Source organism: Polypterus senegalus, chromosome 2, assembly GCF_016835505.1.
Source record: "Polypterus senegalus isolate Bchr_013 chromosome 2, ASM1683550v1, whole genome shotgun sequence".
NCBI lineage: Eukaryota > Metazoa > Chordata > Cladistia > Polypteriformes > Polypteridae > Polypterus > Polypterus senegalus.
In genome coordinates, this window is record NC_053155.1 from 291,787,815 (window position 1) to 291,809,205 (window position 21,391).

Genomic DNA, 21,391 nt, shown 5'->3' on the forward strand with positions numbered 1-21,391 from the left:
AGTCATGCAGTTATATGCGGGGATTGGGGAAATGGGAAACACCCACACACACACACACACACAACCCTTGTCTGTTCACATCAAATGTGAACCCCAAAACGAAGATTGTTAAAATGCCGAATTTTTTTTATTAAATTTAAAAAACACACACACTTTAGGTCACAAGAGCGGTCATGTGTTCAGTTTGTCAAAAAAGGTAATTCATTCAAAAAGTGAAAAAATGCTTTATTTAGTTAATGTCTGCAAGGTTTGCATAGATTTCGGAGAATGAACAATGCTGAAGCAGTAATCAAGGAGAGGAGTCCCAAGACCAGTGGAAGGATCCATTTCCTCAATGTATTACCTAAAGGAAATCAAATATTACAAAAAACGCTTCTAGGACCATCCACACTTCTCTGTAGTATCCAACCTCGGTTAGGACTGTAAGGAGTAAAGTGGCTGCCTTCTTGCCTTACCATCAGCTTGAGCAGGAACATTGTTGGAGTTGAACATTGCATTGACAGCATCAGACCCTTCAATGGCCCTCTTGGCAATGATCGCATGTCTGGGACAAAGCTTTCCTGAACAGCGTCCATCAAAAGATTCAGAAGCAGGGGTTGCCATTACTAGAAAGAGGAGAAAGTTGGCTTCATAACCGCACACTGGGATTAGAGACTTACTTAAAAACCTCCATTATCTTACTTCTTCCATCAAAGCATCCTTCATTGCAAAATTGAGATGAGCTTGAGCAGGCTTCAGTTGAGCACATGAAGTAAACCTGAAGAGAGCAGGCAGCATAGAAAAAATAAAAATTGACATTTAAAGCCAACAAGTAGCTTTTTTTTTTTTTTCTTAAAAAAACAAAACAAAAACACAAAAAAAAAAAAACAGCCTTTTATTAGAAAGCATGAACCTGCTTCTGGTAACAAAGGTTTTGCACTGGTTTATAATTTTGTTTAACTGTCAGGTTGATATTCCATTTAGTATACTTAAATTTATAAGAAATACCTTTGATTAATTTCTGGAATGTACTTTGAGTTGCATGTAAAATGTAGAATCATTTATATAGCATCTTATTCAATTCTCTGGGATCTTTTCTAGACCTCACCTCTTCATCCAAACGCTCCTGACTCTTTGGGTCCAAAAACTGAAATGTGTGGAGATCAAAGCGCCGGAGATATTTTGGCAAGGGATGCCCCTCAATATCTTTCAGAATCAGATTGACAGCAGATTCTTTATTTGGACACCTGGAAAAATATTCAGATGTAAATATGGTGGCAACAGGTCTTCAAACCCCTTTCTGAAGGCACAAGCAGAGATTCTGAGAGCATTCACAGAAAAATCTGATTGCATCTACTGTAGATCGGGAAATGCCATTTTACTTCAGCTGCACTAGTTTTGCATTTTTCTGTAAACTACAAAAAAAAAATACTTCAAAATGTCTGAAAGCTCCAAATGGTTGATTATACTGCATTATATACTGTATAGCCAGAAGTGACAACTTAAGTAGGCACTCAAATTTACTCACCAAAGAAAACCTTCCATGCACTACACACCACTAAACTCTAGTTGAAAAGAATCCATGCCAAAATCAGCAGGCTATCAAATAGAGTCTGCATAGGTGGACTTAAAGTCCCTTACACAACACACCATAGCGGCCAAGTACTGCTAACTTTACAATATCCAGCAATAGTACTTCTAACCACTAGAAACCACATTTTAAAATTGCCTATCAAGTGGCAAGCATTGAATGAAAACCAAAGCAGAAAATTCCAACTTACCCTTCATAGATGAGTACCCAGGCATTCATCGAAGAACGAGGATAAGCAATGCAGTAATGTACCAGCAATACCATATTAGGTTCAGGTGGGTTTACAAGTTGGAGTTGAAGGTAGACTTTCTTACTCAACAATAAGCTAAGAGGTACCTGGGAATATGGGTAGAACGAAGAGTAGCTTTCATCTGGTGGGGAAAGAAAGGGGAGGGAATTAGGTTGTGTTTCTCCCACCATCACATTCTTAGCAGTTTCAGATACTACAAGTGAACCTTTGGCAATTCTTAAAGAAACCCCAAGTTGCTCAGAGGAAATGGAAGCAGGAGGAGGAGACACGTTCATCACCAAGTAGCCAGTACTAGCCAGACTTCCTTTGGAGTAGCGACATTCCACCTGAAGACTACAGACATGTCACATTAGAAGACACCTTAGGCCATCAAACCCTAGGATGAAAAAGTCTGAGCACTTACCGAAATGGACTGTCTCTTGTAATCTGCCCAAACATTTGCAGCTTGCGTCGGATTAGGCCTTGAACTTCAGCCACATAAATTGTAGTTTCAGCAATGACCTACATTTAAAGGCTTACCATGAGCTTGCAGCTTTTGGAGATGGCTAGCCAAGCCAATTAAAAAACCAAAAAGGACATACAAAAACGTAGGTGCCACAGCCAGTCACCGGGAATTTAAAGATGGCAAATTCTGGAGTGCAGATCACAGGGAGACAAGACTGGTTGCCCGAAACCACCAACGTTGCTGGGTCCACTTCAGGTTTACTAGCAGTGCGGTAAACCGCAAAGACAAAGTGGCCATCTGCTGTGCATGCTAGAAGGGGGTACAAATTTGTCTCACAAAAAGGGATTGCACTTCACCCAATTGGTTTTCTCCACCATCTCATTACATACTGTCCATGGGGTAATAGCAGTGCAACGTTTCTTCATCCACACAACATCCATGAGCCAAGCAGGAGTGGGGTTTAGCACCAGGAGGACCACAGGTCACTTGTTTATTCCTTGGTAGGTTGCAGCCTAATTAGGGGTACATGTAGTTACAAGTTCAAGACACACAAATCTAAGATTGCCATCCAGAAGTTATCCAAAAAACAAGCAATCTTCATTTTGATAATAAATCTCCACAAATCAATTACCTTGATGAGCCACAATCCTCTGTACAGGGCACATCATCTGCTTTTGCAGCTTTTCTCCAGTACTGGAGAGATGAACAATGGTTAGCTCATAATGTTTACCCTGTGCAGAGAGGACATGCCCAGATTCATCATGGAGGAATTCCACACCATTTCCCTTTAAACCTACAAATCAACTCTTACCACAGTCTTGACATGACACCCTTTATAAGCAACAGTAAAGACAAGCTTTGCAGCTTTCTCCACCAGGCTATACCCACAAGATTTGGGAGCTTGGTTAACCACCACAAAGTTGTACAATGAACCTAGGGTGCAATACCACAAGTCAGTATGAATTCATACAACATTTAAAACCATCTCCTCCACATGGATACTCACCAACTACTTTAACTTCATTAAGAGGACCCAATGGTAGCTCGATGGACATGCAGTCCTCCAAGCAAGACACTCCAGCTTCAATTGGAGAGGGTGCAGGAACAGGACACCTCAAGCGGATCACCATCCTGTACCCAGCAAAGGAGGTGTAGATCACAGTTAACACATAATGGTGATCCTAGAAAGTCAGGAAGGCAAAACTTTCAGACTGTGCACCAAATGTCTGATGAGACACCACTGTCACAGTTGTCATCTCACCAATATCTTGACATCACAGGCTGTATAAGGGACGCTGAAATAGACAGCCCTCTCCTCTTTTACTAGATGATATCCACATTTACTTGCCAAGCTGACCACCGATACTTCTTTACCTACTTTGTCTATATTTAAATTAGACAGGACAGTAAGGCTAAAAATCCCCTCAAGGATTCTAGAAAAGCCATTCAGTTCCTAAACTTGCCTAGGATCTTCACAAGTTGCACAGAGGCAGTAGGCAGCCTTGCACTCATTGCAGACTTGTGGCACATTACTGGAGGAATCCCAGGCTTTACAGGGACAGGTGTGCTTGGTGTAAAGAGAAGGGGACATTTCATATCCACGACCATGGAGGCTCCTTTAGCAGTCTTGTAGTAGACAGTCAGTACGTAATGGTGGTGCTAGAAGACAAAAAGCATACTTTTGGCCATTAATGCTACAAGTGAGTGAGTGAGTGTCTAAACCCAATAGAACAGAGTAAAACAGAAGCCGGTTTCAACAGAATGAGAAATGTCAAGATGAAGACCTGAATAACTGTACAGGTTAAGCAAACAAAAACCCCACACTCCATAACGGATAGACATTCAAACTTATTCTGTCAAAAACTTTAATATGCAGGATCCCATCATGAGGAAGACATCACAATCATTCAATCCATGAACATGAAATGGGGGACACCAGAAACTGAGCACTTACAGAAATTCTGACATGACAAGATTTGTAAAGAGCAGTGAAGGACAGTTGATGGTTTCTTTTCACCAGTGTGTAGCCACAGCTTTTTGGAAGAGTAACTACTGCCACTTCCTTGTAATGTTTATCTAAAAAGACAGCCAAAATGTTGGGAAGAAGTTTCTTCTAATTCTACCACACTTATTTGGGATCTACTCACCAATTACATAGACCTCTTCCAAAGCACCACCAGGTAAGTCAGTAGTCATATTTGAGCCTCTGCAAATCACAGCACTTGAGGGACTGTGTGTGGTCATCCTCGTCGACATGGTGGTAGTCGGTGGTGATGGCTTAATTATTGGACATCTCATGGTTACACGGTTCTGAACCCCACCAGCAGGCATATATAGCACCATCACGACATAGTTATCCCTCTTAAAACAGAAGTACAAAATGGTCAGGAGGACCGATATATTCCACATACTTTAACTACATTAAGTCATAAAGAAGGTTTTGGGATGCATCCCAAAGTAAAGTTGCAATTGAATAGCAAGCTTATTGTTGGGTGCCTAACTCTTGACAAGCCTACATTCTTACCCATGTATAAACATCACATGCGTCATAGGGTACTTTCAAGACCATCTTTCTCCCAACTCTCCTTAAAATGTAGCCACACTCTGGAAGGGCCTCGTATACAGCAACGGTTTCATTGAAAGATACTGGAGGACAAAATATGTGTTCACAGCACTAAAAGTCCTTCAGAAGAGGGATAGAGTCTACAAAGTTTAAATATCACCTACCGATTTTCACCTGATCTAGAGGTCCATCTGGCAATGCTACACTCATACTAGAATTACCACAAGTCACTGGAGGGCTTGGGGTATAAGGCTTGGAGAGGGTAGTGGTCATAGTCGGCTGGATGCCAACGGGGCAACTCATTGTCAGAGACCTCATAGACCGTCCAGTTGGTTTGTATAGCACCATCAAGATGTACTTATTGTTCTGAAAGGAAGGGGTTATGCACAGGATGACATCCAACCATCACAAAAGGCTTCAGAGAAACCACTCGTGCCACCCATGGTCAAGTTTATTTTAAAAGGGTTATTTAATGTGGAATCTCTACCTTAGAATCTCGTTCCCTCCCAAATAAGCTTATATATCCCACAAATCACCATCTTACCAAGATGTTGATGTCACATGCTGTGTATTGAACAACAAAGGATAGATATCCTTGCTTTCTTTCTAATGTGTATCCACACCCTTGTGGCATCAGTTTTACAGGAACCACCTCATGAGCAAGATCTGTACATATAAATCCAGCAGTTAGCAACTGTAGTTTGTGGAGGTTTCTAATTAAAAACTTGCCAGAACCCACCTATTATCTCAACAGCATCAAGAGAACCATCTGGAAGCATTGCTGTCATGTTGGTAGAGTTGCAAATCACAGTAGGTGTTGCAGAGGTGGGCAGTATTGTGGTGCTGGTGGCAATAGTAGCACTAACAGCTGTAGTCAGACCAGGGTCTTCAGAAGTAACTGGGCATTCCATCCGGGCAACTATTTGTGGCCCACTTTGAGGCTGGTATATTAGGAGAAGTACATAGGAGCCACCCTAAAAAAACAGGATGCTATTTAGAACAGGCAAATCTAACCAGGCCACTTTGCCATTACAACTTACCATTACAGTGGGTTGGACTGAACCACCCAGAGCTGCAACAATGGCATACTTACTATGATCTGCACATCACAAGCTTGATTAAGGGCAGTGAACTGCAGGTTTCCTTGTTTTTTTACCAGTGTATATCCACAGCTTGAAGGCTGTTGGGTCACAGCCACTTGCTCACCAAGAACATCTAATAATCGAGATTGTGTTAGATGCTTGCCCATTGGAGTGGGATTAGTATAAACTGAACTACTCACCTAAGACACTGACAGACTGTGGAGAGCCATCAGGCAAAGTGACCATCATACTAGAACTGCGACAGATTACAATGGGAGTAAAAGCCTTTGTGGTAAGTGTACTGGTAGTAGATGGCACCTTTGTAGTTGTAGGCACTTTGACTGGGCATCTCATTGTCATAGACATCTCCATACCACCAGAAGGTGTGTACAGTACATGCAGAACGTAATGATTTCTCTGAAAAAGGTGACAAAATTAGATGCAAGAATAAGCCCCAACTGCAATATTCTAGGTACTAAAGGCTCTCAGTTCCTTCACCTCATACAGTACAAGACCATTACTAGCACCTCTGTATGGATTTCAGGATTTTGCAAATTAGAGATTGTATATGCGTACCAAAATTTTTATGTTACAGGAGGTATAAATGGCCAAAAAGGCAAGATTGATTGACCTTTTCTCGAGTACATATCCACAGTTTCTTGGAGCCTGAACCACAGGCAATGCCTCGTTCTTTTGATCTGAGGGAGAAGGTGAAGATGTAAAATATGCTTGTTAGGCAAGGAGTTTCAGTACAAAAAGAGGCTTACCTATTACTTTGACATCATTTATGGAGCCCATCGGAAGCAACACCATCATGTTTGAAGCTTTGCAGATCAGAATAGGAGCACTAGGTGTGGTCCAAATGCTCCTTGTTGTTGGAGCTAGTGTAGTTGGAAAAAGGGATCCAGTGGTAGGACACTTCATAGGAACCTTCATTTTCACACCACTTGGAGTTGTATAGACCACCATAAGAACATAAAAGCCACCCTGGAAGGATACAGATTAGAGTGCAATGGCATTGAACTATGCAATGACAAAATCTGTGCAAGCAGGCGAGCTAGTGTTTCTTGCACGCACTTGCATGGCAAATGATCTTACCTTTATTTGGACATCACATGCTGTGTATAGGGAGGCAAAGACCAGTTGCTTGTATTGTTTAACAAGTGTGTAGCCACAGCTTCTGGGTGCAGTGATGACAGGGACCTCATGGTGAAGCTTATCTGGGATTGGAACCAAAGGCTGTTGCTCCAGTTTCATATAGTGTTACAGCCAGGGAACAAATCTACATTTACCTTACCTATTATTTTAACATTTTCTGGAGCAGCACTTGGCAGAACCACCATCATGCTAGACCCTCTGCACAGGGCTTTGGGTGGAGGGATGGAAGTTGTAGGCTTGGAGGTCACGGTGGTGGGGGCAGCACTGGTAGGTTCTGTTGGCTCAACAACTGGACAGCTCATGGTCACAGACTTCTGGGGATGTCCATAAGGTTGGTACAGGACAGTCAAGATGTATCCGTTATACTGAAAGGAACAGCTTATCAGGGAGGCCATTTATCACAATGATTTGTTATACAGATGCCAGGAGATGGCCCTGAATTAGGTGGCAGTAATGTAATGGTGCAGTTCTCCAGGTTCTTTATACTAACGCCAAATGGAAATAGATTTGCTGCTATTTACTGTACCTGAACATACACATCACATGCATTATATGGAGTGCTGAAAACAATCTTTCCACCCGCTTTTCTTAGTGTATAGCCACACTCATTTGGAGCCTGGTTCACAGCCATACTTTGATTGAAGAAATCTTGGGAGGGCAGAAAACACAATAAAAAAAGATGACACCATTCCTACATCAGTTCAAGAAGTTTCCCACCCAACCACATCTTAAAGCTCACCTGTTATTTTAACCTGACTAAGCAACCCAGCAGGCAATATCGCTTCCATGGTGAATTCTTGGCAAATCACTAAAGGGATACTGGGTGTCCCTGGCATGGTTGTAGTGGTTGACATGGTTGTTGGTGGTTGAATGACTGGGCATTTCATGTTCACAGATGTTTCTTCTCCGCCAGCAGGTGTATACAGCACACTAAGGATGTAGAAGTGATTCTGAAAGGGGATATAAAACAATTGAACATCTCCTCTAAGGGGAGACAGACAAAATCCTTTTCCTTGGTGCACCTAAAATTAGTGAAATTTCATCCTTCAGATTGTTACACTAAAGTAAAACTTGCTCCAGGCCCTTTAAACAAATATCAAATTCTTAAGTCTGACAAATTACTGCTCAAAGAGTGGTTTACATCCAAAAAAAAAAAAAAATCCTTTCCTTGTTTTTATCCAAATAGGACTTGAACCATCTCAAAATTTCTCAACACTCCCTTTCCCCATCATTGGGAACCAATAACTCATGCCTATCATTAGCAAAATTCCCCTTCTCAAAAATAAAGCAGATGTTTAAAAAAAAAAAAAAAAAAAAAGTACTTGGTGCTAACGCTTCAAAGCATAGCTATCAGCCTGGTAGGTACAAGACTTCCAATATATTTACCAGGGTTTTGTATGCAAATATTCAAAATTCCCTGCAGTCTACTTGGAATCCCTACAGGGATCTGATCAGGCAAGAACATAAATTATGAATTTTGCATGGCAAAAAATGTCTAAGAGGCATATAAAATCTGTAGGATACATGGACCACAAACACACATATTTAGAGAGTCACCAGTAGCCGATCAGATCGCTAAACACACATTAGATCTGGCCTTGCAAAAGAAACACCTTAGCAATGGACCCCCAGAATGCAAGACTATTCCTCATTAGAACCTGTAACTTTACCAGCTGACTGTAGGGGCTTCTCAGAAATCTAATATACTGCAACTCGCCTTGATTCGGACGTCACACGATGTGTATTGTGCAGTCAGGAGGAGACCTCCAGGTTCTCTTGTGAGCACATATCCACATCTGGAAGAAACCTGGTTAACGGGCACTGCTTCATTCACAATATCTAAAAAATATGAAATAATTACAATCCATAAAAAAAAAAAAACACACACAAACCACTTTTGAAAGGAAGGAATGCTACAGTAAAAAAGTTGACCTAGTACAAAGACATCTCTTGACGATCCATCAAGCATCACGCTCATTGTGGAGGCGTTACAAAGAACACTTGGTGCCCTGGGTGTACTTTTCATTACACTGGTAGGAGCAACTGTTGTAGATAACCCCATATCTCCAGAAAGAGTGGAACATTTCATAGACACTCTCTTTTGCTGCCCATTTTTAGTTGTATAGAGTACAGCCAGAACATAGAAGCCATCCTAATAAAGGCAAAGATAAAAATCGGTAAATTAGTAATTAATGAAAACTTCAGACTGCACATATGGTGCCTCTAAGGCAGACACCACATACACTTACCACAATGCGGACATTGCAAGCTACATAAGGAGTTAGGAATACAACCTGTTGGTAACCAATCACAAGCTGGTACCCACAGCTCACTGGTGCCGTTATCACAGTCACTTCCTGCATAAATTGATCTAAACAAATGAAATAACGTCAAAGCAGGATGTAAATCAGAATAGGAGATGGACTACAACCCAAGGTTAATGAACTGCAGAGAACTCACCAATTACTCTGACACTATCTGGGAAAGCATTGGGCAGAATTGCCATCATGCTCTTTTGCCTGCACACCACATTTGGAGGAGGACCAGATGTGGACTTGGGAGTGGATTCAGAACGGTGTGTGGTAGCTTTTTTAGTTGAATGGACAAAGGTGGTAATTGTTGCAGTGGTGGGACCCTGGGAGGTAGTTGTGTGATCACCAGCAGGACATCGGAGGGTCATAGACTTCTGCATGCCTCCAACAGGTTGGTAAAGCACTACGAGGACATAATCCCCACTCTATAGAAATCAGAAAGGCCACCTTCAGTTACTTGGAGTGTGCGTTAACTGGCAAAAGGTTGTTGAAACACTAAATGAAACCCATCTTGGCAACTGCATGGGCTACCAAATCTAAGACAATCCTGTACTTGAGAGCTTAAACTCCTAGCTGACTGAGCAGTTGCATATTTTAGGATGCAATCTTTAGGGCCTTATTTAAAAAAATATTCGGTGGTCTGAAATTTACAAAAAAAAAAAAACAAACCAAGCTATCAAAATAACCTTACCCCTATGACACCCAATTAAATAGTTAGGGTATTCAGCATTCCCATTTTGTATAAGATGGGAGCCAACTTCGAAACCATATCAGCGTTATGGGAACAGGACTACCTATACTGGCAGCCTCTGGTGCAACACTTGGAGGAAACAGAAGGAAGAATAAATAAAATTACCTCCACAGAAACATCACATGCATTATATGGAACAGTCAACAGAATCTTCCCTTTGACTTTTGTCAGCCCATAACCACACACTGAAGCAGCTCCACTCACAGCTACTGCTTCACCAAAGGAGTCTTAAAAAAAAAAAAAAAATAAAAGACGACAAGTTATTGAACTACATGGATTTGGACAGTGGAATGTCTTTTCCTGAACTCTGCATCTCAAAACCCTCACCAATTACTTTGACCTGGCCTGTAGGCCCATCTGGCAGCATTGCCATCATGCTTTGAGCCCTGCAAGTTACAGAGCTCGGTGCAGTAGGCTTTGTAGGTGGAGAAGTTGGCACCTTGACTGGACATCTCATAGTTACAGACTTCCATGGTTTACCAGATGGTTTGTATAGCACGGTCAGTACATAATGGTGATGCTGCGGAGATAATGAAAGTTGAAACTGAAATGCAGCTAAAACACAAAAAGGAGTCCCAAAAATATAAGATGCTTTCCCAGTGTATCCGGAATCCTGTTAAATTTCCCCACCTGAATGAGGACATCACATGCATCGTAAACAGCTGAAAAAATTAAATTTCCATCACGTTTTGTCACTATGTACCCACATGCACGAGATGTGGAATTCACAGGTTCTCTCTCATTGGCCTTGTCTGTAACAGAGAATCAAGTTACAACACAACAAGATCAGCAGCAGCCCAAGGTTTATCCGAACACACTTACCAAGTATTTGAATTTCATTTGGCAAACCAGGCAATACCAGCATCATGCTGGCTGCTTTACAGAAAACCGTAGGGGATGGAGGAATAGTGGAGGGCTTCTGGGAAGTTAGTGGAGGAAGGGTGGTGACGCTAAAGTCTCCAGAAGCAGTTGGGCATTTCATTTTCACTACCAGTTCAGGACCAACTTCTGGTGCATAAATTACAGTGAGCACATAAAAACTACCCTGGAGAAAGGACACCACACACATCCCTCATTAGTACAAGTCATATATACATTAGAAGACAGAATCTATTGGAGAACACATTTGTTCAAGAACGTACAGTACTTACTAAAATTTGAACATCACAAGCTTGGTACGGTGTAGTGAAGGAAAGATAGTTGTGACCTTTTTCCAATACATAGCCACAGCTCTTTGGTTGAGACACCACCTTGGCTTTATCGCCAGTCTTCTCTACAGAGAGAAAAAATTAAATGCCTGCACTCTCTGGATCCACACATTTGTCTCATCCAAAACTACTCACTTATTACGTTGACCCAGTTAGGAGACCCATTTGGCAGAAGCACCCTCATGCTGGAGCTCCCACAGATCACAGTGGGATGACTGACTGGAGGTCTTACAGTGCTAGAAGTTGGAACACTTGGTGGGACAACAGGGCAGCTCATGTTCAGAGACAATTCGGGGCCTTTGGCTGGTGTGTATAGTACAGTGAGCCAATACATATTATGCTGCACAAACATTTGGGGAAAAAAAAATGAGGGTGTTAATTTGAACACACATAGAAATAGACCCACCCACCCATAGAGGGTCTCACCTTCACAGCAACATCACATGATGTGTACTGGACAGACAATGTGATCTTTCCGTGTGTTTTTACTAGTCCATAGCCACACTCCACAGGTGCTTGGATCACAGTCTGTTCTTTATTAGAGACATCTGGAGGATTTAGAAACCCAAACAAGCAACTTCAAAAGCCAATCCACCATCCACAGAAACATACCTGCTATGCTCTACACCACTTTATACCATTGTACAAAACATGGCCAATCATGCACAAATCAGCTACTCAAGTAATCTAAAACCCACACCAACCACCTTTAGAAAATGCAACCATTTTAAAAAGTGGGGGAGAAAAAAAAAAAAACACACCATTTGCCAAGTGTATTTATGCTAGTGGGGCTGCCAGAATAAAAACTGAATATTCCTTTTTACAAACACCATAAAACTTGAATGGATATATTGATGGGAGCTACATAAATGTTAACTAGGCTCAAAACAAGCATGATTTACTTGCCACATACACAATCTAGTCGAATAAGAGACTTAACTGCAGCCTTAAGATGGACAGAAACAGACAAATGCGATTCTCCAACACAGAGCATTAAAGGGGACAGTCCAGACCCCGCCAAATTTATGAAATTAAAAGAAGCCCACACAACACATGTACAAGTGGCGTGATTTGTGCTGCAGGATACTAGTCAAGTGCTCTTCGCACTCTACGAACATACAGAACTAAACTCCTTTTCTCTGCCCTTGTCCGGCTTTCTTACAAATAGAAAGTAACAGTTGATTTTAGCTGCCGTGTCTCAAATACATCACCTAATACGTACTGTTAGCTAAGGTGTTGTGTACACACTAAGTTAAGCATTGAAATAGCCTTTTTAAAAGCCCAGCTACACAAGGTCATGGACAATGAAACACTTGACTAAGCAAAAGCTGGATGATGGCAACTACGAGCGTCAGACACTTGCTGCTTAGCACTAGGGCCAGATCACAGGTTTTGGAAGCAGAAGACCATTTTGCAAAGGAGAAACTTGTAAGCAGAAAAATCTTTGCAGCTAAAAAGGTTTTGAAAGGTAGTACAGGACCACCGATGTAGATTTTATTTTTGCTGAGGGCTTGATGCGATCTGGCAGGTGTTGCGAGATTAGGTGGACTAGTCATTTGGGGGGTAAATTTTACCTGTCCAGAACATGGGGTGGCAGGAGGTTTTTTTTGATTAATGCCAGCAAGATCTCTTGTTGTAACACATGCGTTTATAGTCATGGTGTATTGGCTTTGACTCATTTCATGAAAGTATGCATTTCAGGACACTCAATGGCAAAATTAGAGATTGCAGATTAAGTGGTGCTCACAGGGCAATTTACAGCAAGTGAGATTCTGTCACACCAACCCAATCCTTAAAGGCCACTGCTTTTCAATCATTAAAACCCAAAACTTGCCTATTATTTTGACTAGATTTAGCAGACCATCAGGTAGTACAGCAAGCATGCCATCTTTTCTGCAGATGACAGTGGAACTGTGAATGGGTGTAGTTGTTGGCCTGGCCGGGACTGGACATCTTAAGGTTATGTACTTCTTAGGCCCATGAAGAACTTTATAGCCCACTGTCAGAACATAGTTGCCATGCTAGAAGAAATGAAGCAGACCAATTAAAAAACCACACACCCCAACATCAAAACCAAGCGCCGACATACTATGAGCCTACATTGTCAGTTTTGCAGGCATAGATAAAGAAAAATTAAAGGCTAAGAAAAGCCATCACCATACTGAAGGTGGCCTGTACCCCTTTAGAATTGCAGAGACCTATACTGCTGCAAAGCATAAGACTGCACATCTGAGAAAGCAAACATTACATTTTGGACCAGTCATAACTTAAAGCATATGAACAGGACTTCGGCTTTTTAGGTTCCCTTTTGAAGGAGTGGAGTGGAGCGAGACCCACCCCACACACAACCACCACTTTATAGTGCAGGCACAATGACAGATCAGGATCTCCACAAAAGGTGTTAAAACAGAATATGGGAGAAAGGGCTGCACACTAACAGGAGGGCAACATACCTCAATGGAAACATCACAAGCACCATAAAGAATTGTGAAATTGATTTTTCCATGACCTTTTATCAAGCTGTAGCCACAATAACTTGGTGTACCTTCCACTTGTACATCTTGGCCAAAAGCATCTTTTGATTTAGAGTGAAATAAAAATTAAAACCATGGCTTAATTACTACAAAAATACAACCCATACCCCCCTCAATTTACTTACCTTTGACTGTAATCCCATCAAGATTACAATCTGGTAACATCAAAGTCATACTGTCATTTTTGCATGCCACATGAGGAAGGGGTTTTGTTGGCACAATAACTGGTGGTGTTGGCCGCCCTGGATGTGCTTGAACTGGGCATTTCATCTGCAGCCAGACATTGTCCCCACCGATGGATCTATAGACTACCGTCAGAGAATAATGATCATGCTGCTTAGAGAGAAAAACAAAATTATATTAATGGAAGATGAGAATGTATTGGAGTTGGTTTATAACAAACTGCCTAACCCATTCTCATTCAGACCAAATGAAAACCATTTAAGCATGTGGATATGTTGACCAGTCTGGAATTAAAGGGTGCAGCAATGCTCAGAAGACTACCCATTGAATATCTGGAAGTCTAGCAGACCAGAGTCCCAGTCCAGTCACTGGCACACATGCTGTATAGCAGGCACCCTTCTATGGGACCATTGGAAAAATAAGTTATACAAGATATAGGTGGTGCTGGGGTTGAAGTTCACCAATTTCAAAATATAATGGTAAACTTCTAATAGTATTTTCCACAAATTCACCTAAAAACTGAATTGTGACAAATTAAGTTCCAAGTAGCAATAAAGGGAAATCCAAGTCGAAATGAGGAAAGCTGCATGCAGACATTATGTAAACCAGTTAATGAGTAGCATATTGACAAACTACGCTTCTTTGGGTGAAATGAAGAGTGAACATTATAGATTTGGTCTTCCTTCAAAAGAATGCTAGTCATTATGGATAACATAAGGATCTTACCAAAACTTTTATGTGACAGCCATGATAAGCAGTTGTGAAGAGCAGCATTTTCCCCTTCTTTTTTATCTCATAGCTGCATTCCCTGGCAATCTTGAGCACATTATGTTCCTTATCATGGGCATCTAACAAAAATGGAGTGCTTTAGGTTAAACCTTGCAGATTCAACATATTGGCCAACTAGAAACTAAGACTCACCCAAAACACGGACTTCTGAAGCTTCAAGCAGTTGCACTTTCATATTGGTGGACTCACAAATCACAACTGGAAGGTCATGGGGAATATGGCTGCCGTGGTCACTTGCTAGACACCTCATGTGTCCAACCAACCTTGGGCCACTCAAAGGCTTGTAGAGTACCGTTAACATGAAATACCCCCCCTAAAATGAAAAATTCATTCCATTATCCTTAGGTTTGAGGCAAATACAGGAACCCTGAAGATCCCAATGCTGCCACCAAAGCAACTTTAAAAATTACCTTACAATCCAGAAAGTGAAGCATTAAAGACCATGCATTAATCAGAACAATGTAGTGATGGTGAAGATTAAACTAAACCATACTTTAACTTTGAGCTATTGTCTGCCACTAGGGCAAGCTGCAACTGGCAAATAAGAGCAGCCAAGAAATTTATAAAAATTGCCAAAACTGACAATTCACTCATCATCCAAAATGTGGCCAACTTAGGAAAATGTTACAGTAGTCAGAGGCCTTCCGATAAGGTTTAAAAGCATTTGTCTGGATGTTTCCACACAACCCACCTGCATTTTAACATCACAGCTTCTATAATGTGCTGTGAAAGACACACTTCCATTGGAATGCTTCTCCAATACATACTGGCAATGTTTTGGCACATTTCTCACTGCCACTTCATTACCAAGGTAATCTAGAAGATAGAAACAAACTTTAGATCACTGCAAGCTGATCAAGGAGGACTCCACACTCAAGACACATACCAATGATTTTCACATCTTCTGTGGAACCCTTTGGAAGCAACACAGACATTCCAGATTTGCCACAGGTCACGGTGTGGCTGGGAATACTCTCCGTTTCTTCAACTGGACATTTCATCTCAACAGATGCCTCGCCCTTTGTGCCACTTCCATACACCACAGTCAAAATGTAATGCCCGTTCTAAAATACCACATGAAAAGATTTTATTCAATGGGTCTATGATACCCATCAACACCATTCTACTGGGCTGGCCAAAATACTGCGCAGTCTTTGGAGTTGAAAATGCAAAACTAATTTATTTTAAAGGCCAAATACTGAGAGTGCATTGAATCTGCCCAGGTACAGGTCAGGTGTAAGCATCTCACCTTTATTTGCACATCACAGGCCTTGTACGAAGTGGTGAAAATCAGGTGGTGGTTTCCTTCCATCAAAATGTAATGGCAGTGCTTGACAGCATGGATGGCAACAATCTTTCCATGATGGTCTAAAAATCACAAGCAATACTTCTAACTTAACCCTATTCCATTAACCTTCAGACATTTTAGCTTTCCAACTTACTTCTGAGTCGGATTTGTTCCAGTGGAACATTTGGCAAGTACACAGTCATACTGGACCTTCTGCAGATGACCCTAGGTTTTCCAGTTGTTGCTGGGCATTCCATGTTTACAGAACCTTGCTTACCAGAAGCCGACATATAGAAGACCGGCAAGATATAGTTGTAATTCTGATGGAAAAGGTAGAGAGGTCAACTAAAACAAAGGAGGATCTTCATGGTGTTCGCTTGTAAAAGCAGTTTCTAACCCTTCTTACCACAGTTTTAACATCACAGGACAAGTAAGATGCAGTCAGGAGGTTTATGCCATGGTCTCTTACTAGATGGTACCTGCAGTATTTGGGAGCATCTCTGACTGCAACCAACTGATTCAGTTGAGCTTATTGGGGGTTAAAAACAAAAACCAAAGACATCAAAAATCTATTCAAGAGACATTAAGAACGAATGGGCCTTTAGGAGGAAAAAAAACCTACTTTTGATAAAGACCTTCTCTAGAGGCCCATGGGGTAACTCTATTGTCATGCCGGAAGCCCTGCAGTGAATCCTTGGCTTGTCCAATTGATGGCATTGTGCATGGACAGATTTGGTCATTCCAGAAATTACATACTGAACAGTCAGCAGATGATGCTTACCCTAGAAGTAGAAATCAAACACAAGTGCTTTGTCAAAGTGTCATAGGTGTTGCAGCATTGTCATGCGTAAACTATAAAGTTACCAAGGCATCTTTCAGAGGGTACAGCTTAAAGGGTTTTGGGCATTTTTCTGATAGTGGAAAGCCTGAAGCCAAAACACACACACATTTCAATATGCAGAATTTGAAAGCCAGAAATGGAAATCTATCAAGTGCTTTGTGATAGCAAGGCCATGAATTTTGCTGTTCCAAGAGTACTTTTGCAGAAAGAACCCAGTTTTACCTGGTACAATGAAAACGTTGTGGAAATTACACAAATGTTTTTGGAATGCAAACCTCAGGTTTTCCATGGAGGCCTGTACAACTGAACTAGACTAATTTATACAAAGGGGTTCTTGAACCAAGAGTTCAAATGTAATGGATTCTTAGTCATTTACAATAGTACCAGTAGTAATGGAAAGGCCTCAAGTTATACTTAGTCCTGATGCTTTAATTACAGGTGTCCACGATGGTGCAGATATCTTCACAGGGTTATGTATGACCTGTGTGTGAAAATAGTCAGTACAGTAAACTGGGCCTTGGCAATGCATGTTGCATGAGAAAACAAACTGCAAGGAGGTGTGCCATTTCAAGCATTCCTTCTAAAAAAACAGGAAGGAAGAGGCAAGAGGAATGCTCGTTTCCATTTGATTTTGTGTAATCAAGAAAATGTGTAAGGGCTTAAAACCCGACTTGCAAGGAAATTTGTATGAAATAACCTGTGAGCCGACTGCTGCACACTCTGTAAATGACAAAGCATAGACAGTTACAGGTCAGTACCAATTACAGCATCGAATAATGGGATAAACTTTGAAATGCCAAGGTTCTATTCTAGTGTATCCAACAGTGAAGACTCCTTTTAGGTCTCATTTGAAGTGTAGCTTAGACCAAGAAGCCACACAAGGGCAAAATGACATATTAGATGGTCTTAAAAAGCAATGATCTACACCAGCTCATGTATATCAATCTGTTACAAATGGGGCTTATTGCTTAGAATCCTCGGAAACAGTGGCTCTAGATATTCACACTGTAGGACCCCTGTGGCTGAAGGTTTTTGTTCCAACCAGTGCAGTCATTGTCAATTTTAAACCATGGGATCCATAAAATGAAACGTTACTGCACTTTTGTAAACACAAAACAGTATACTGCTATCGGATTTGCTTAAAAATAACTGATTGCCTGATAATTGGGTAATGAAGTAGCTGCTCCTTTCAAATCATTTTCTAACCTGCTTAGTCCTGAACAAGGTCATGGGGTCTGCTAGAAGCAAAACCCAGACAGTACAGGATACAAGGCAGGAAATAACCCTCGACAAGATGCCAGTCCAGAGGCAAACAGAGCACTCAGACTTGAGCTTCTTGATCTGCAGTTTAAATCCTCAACCAAAATGAAGCAAGGGGTTTTGGTGGTTTAGTAAAATTAGTGTCCAATTACCACCAAAGCATTAAAACCACATTTTTAAAAGAAATAAACTAATTACTGAAGCAGAAAATGAGTATTTAGAATAATGTACAATTAAGGATTAGGTTAAAAACCAAAACACACCAAAATTTTCACATTAAAAATGCCACACTGGTTACTAAAGCTGGTAAATTGCTTAACTAGGATACAGGGAGAAGTTCAGCAAAATGATCCCTTTTATTGGCTAACAAGAAATATGCAAGCTTTCGAGGCAACACGTTTACATTTTTCAAGTAAACCTACAACACCCTAGTACTATGGACTAGGATATGAAAGAAAGCAAACAAGCTGTAGAACTTGGCACGCACCACCATCTTATTTCCTCTTGCCCATTTATCCAAACTTCCACAACCTTCCTCAAAAAACACACACGCACACATTCCTACAGACACTCCTGGCTAAGACTGAAGATGACTGTTCCATTGTTCTCCCATTTTCTTAAGATAAATGTATGCAGAGCATCACTTAAGTTAGAGGCTGTATGAAATACTGTTTAAAATGAACAATTGTTTTAAGTGTTAGGTCATGTACCATACTGAACTGTGAATTACCTAAAAATCACCACCACACACAACCCCATCTAGGGCCTATATGAAATGACAGTCTATGAAAGCCAACTATGTTTTGAACACAAGTTGCAATACTGCAATTATACAGGTTGTACCAGAAACAAGAATTCACATCACACACCACCCCAAAAAAAAAAAAAAAAACCCACCAACCAACAACCCTTACCTGTAATTTCACATTGCAGCTTTCAAAAGAAGCTATTAATGTGACCGAGGCTTTATCATGAATGACCCTGAAATCACAGTCTTCTGCAATGTCCTCAATATTCACTGCATTTCCAAATGCATCTGTAAAAATTCAGAGATTAGCATCTTTCAGAACTACCTTTGAAATGAGTAAGAGGGATTTAGAACAGACACTGAATGACCAGAACCTCACCTTTCAGTTGAATTGCCTGCAAATTCTGTTTTGGGAGATGAATTATAATGCCATTCATTCCACACAACGTAGTTGGGAAATCCAGATGAGGATGCTGGACATGGCTTTCAACAGGGCAAGACATGACAACCTGCCCAGGGACTCCTGCAGATTCATACCTTACTACTAGGACATATTCCTCCTTCTGGGGAGGAGATTAAAACCAAATGCAAAATTAGCTGCAGATGTGGAAAAAAGTCAATATTTTGGACCTCAAGACACAGCTCAAATAAGCACTCAGCCTTCAAAGTGAATACCACCATCAATCACTTACCGTTTCCTTCACATGGCAGGCTTTAAAAGAAGCCGAGAAGACAATTCTGCCCAGCAAATCCCTCCATATGAGGTATTTACACCTGTGTGCAATCTTGTGAATGGTTATCCATTGATTGAAGCGATCTACACAATAAATACCACATATTAGGACATACCCCACACACTGGAATGAATACCCCTCCTATTAATAAAATGTTTAGGATTCAACCAGACTTCTTACTGTGATCTGCTAATGTAGTGACACAAGCATGGCAGAGCCCATCCTACCAGCACTGCAGCCCATTAGGCACAGAAGACAAGTGGTAAGAAACTGTCAAATGTTAGTCTGTGCACAGTGAAGCAGCATTGTTACCACTTTAGGAGCTAGCAAACCAGACAAGTTAAAATACTATCAGAGTTACTAAAATACTCCCCCCGTGTTTATCCACCCTAAGCTATACCCAAGGTAATGAAGCTTTCACTCTCCCATTACCTTTGACTTTCAGCAGGTCTAGAGGACCTTCAGGAAGGACGATGGTCATTTTATCACTTTGGCAAAAAGTAAGTAATGATGGTGTGGGTTCAGCAGGACAAGACAGAACCACGGTCTTGTTTTTCCATACAAGGTTGAGGACAAAGCAGTCACCCTGCAAGCATATCAACTGGTTCAGTAAAGTGGGAGATTAAGAGCCCCCAGTTTTGAGAGAGTGTGGTGTCACTTACCAGTTTCTTGACATAGCAGCCATTATATGAAGTGGTAAACTGGAAAGACCCACTTTTCTCCTTTACCTCATACTTGCATTTATGCAGAAGATTAAATACATTCAAAATTGTAGAGGGGTGGGCTTAATAAAAAAAAAAAAAACAAAAAAAAAAAACCCCAACCACACATTAGTAATTATTTCTATACATACTAGAATCAAAACACATCCCTTCCCTTACCTTGTACAAAGAGCTCCTGTTGATGTCCTTTAAATACAACAGTCATGTTAGCCATATTGCATTTAACAGAATGAGAGTGGTGGTGGTTATGGCGAGGATGATGAGCTCCAGCTTCACCACAAGAGGATTCATTTTTAGGAGGCAAAATTAAGCCAGGACTTTCATCACTCCATCCTTTGCCAGACTTCGACAAATGGAACACACCATAAACATTAAAGAATGAATGTTCATTATCAAGAGGATCTGCTCTCCAGTTCACATCAGATACCAAGAGTGGAGTAACATCTGTTAAGACATCATCCCAAAGGTGGTCATCTGCAGCTTTCACACCCAGAACTTCATTTTCAAGTTCAGAGGAATCCTGACCAGCAGCCATATTGATAAACTCAGGTGCACTCTTGAAGGGACTTGAACCACTGGCATCAGCTTCACGAAATGAAAGCTCATTGTAGTACTTGGGTGCCAACTCTGGAAGTGATAAATCAGACTTGCTGTAGCCTCGGTAAGTTTTATAGAGGTGCTCTTCAGAATACACACCGCGGTCAGAAGATGTGCCCCCATCAACTCTATGGTTTGAATTCCCTTCAAAACCCAACTTTCTCTCCACTCTATAATTACTTGCATCAGGATACAGAAAACCATTGCCTAATCCAAGGGCAGGAGCACCACAAACAACCCAAACTAAAACAAGGGCAGGACACAGCCCTTGCCATGATGTTCCCATTGTAGTAAAGATCACTCTTCTAAGAAGACAGACAAGACAATGCAAGAGCACCTGGGAGACCACTTTGTAT

At 41.1% G+C, this 21,391-nt stretch overlaps 1 protein-coding gene across 1 annotated transcript; it reads right to left on the minus strand.

The window, feature by feature from the left end:
* Nucleotides 1-208: 208 nt before the first annotated feature.
* LOC120523996 lies at nucleotides 209-21,390 on the minus strand. Its single transcript, XM_039745772.1, has 56 exons — nucleotides 20,598-21,390; nucleotides 20,379-20,500; nucleotides 20,149-20,302; nucleotides 19,675-19,799; nucleotides 19,362-19,545; nucleotides 19,149-19,270; nucleotides 16,756-16,915; nucleotides 16,540-16,661; nucleotides 16,288-16,453; nucleotides 16,095-16,213; nucleotides 15,732-15,909; nucleotides 15,537-15,661; nucleotides 14,978-15,158; nucleotides 14,783-14,904; nucleotides 13,999-14,209; nucleotides 13,793-13,914; nucleotides 13,174-13,360; nucleotides 11,766-11,887; nucleotides 11,475-11,679; nucleotides 11,283-11,404; nucleotides 10,954-11,176; nucleotides 10,762-10,883; nucleotides 10,459-10,651; nucleotides 10,237-10,358; nucleotides 9,529-9,805; nucleotides 9,318-9,439; nucleotides 9,001-9,220; nucleotides 8,786-8,907; nucleotides 7,808-8,018; nucleotides 7,595-7,716; nucleotides 7,208-7,433; nucleotides 7,009-7,130; nucleotides 6,678-6,897; nucleotides 6,487-6,608; nucleotides 6,111-6,327; nucleotides 5,922-6,043; nucleotides 5,568-5,802; nucleotides 5,373-5,494; nucleotides 4,993-5,194; nucleotides 4,790-4,911; nucleotides 4,413-4,626; nucleotides 4,220-4,341; nucleotides 3,729-3,924; nucleotides 3,527-3,648; nucleotides 3,272-3,446; nucleotides 3,077-3,198; nucleotides 2,897-2,996; nucleotides 2,655-2,777; nucleotides 2,402-2,574; nucleotides 2,224-2,321; nucleotides 2,026-2,153; nucleotides 1,761-1,941; nucleotides 1,088-1,226; nucleotides 682-757; nucleotides 456-605; nucleotides 209-343 (listed from the first exon to the last, which is right to left on the minus strand). Exons 1-56 carry the CDS (start codon nucleotides 21,319-21,321, stop codon nucleotides 234-236), a joined length of 9,246 nt encoding a protein of 3,081 aa, XP_039601706.1. The 5' UTR covers nucleotides 21,322-21,390; the 3' UTR covers nucleotides 209-233.
* Nucleotide 21,391: the final 1 nt, after the last annotated feature.

Bases quoted from the DNA above. Each gene is read 5' to 3' on its own strand.
- LOC120523996 (XM_039745772.1), bottom strand. From the start codon at position 21,321: ATGGGAACATCATGGCAAGGGCTGTGTCCTGCCCTTGTTTTAGTTTGG. The intron at 20,303-20,378 runs GTAAGTGACACC...ATATGCTTGCAG, and splicing joins GCTGCTATGTCAAGAAACTG to GGTGACTGCTTTGTCCTCAA. The intron at 2,778-2,896 runs GTAATTGATTTG...ACCCCTAATTAG, and splicing joins GAGGATTGTGGCTCATCAAG to GCTGCAACCTACCAAGGAAT.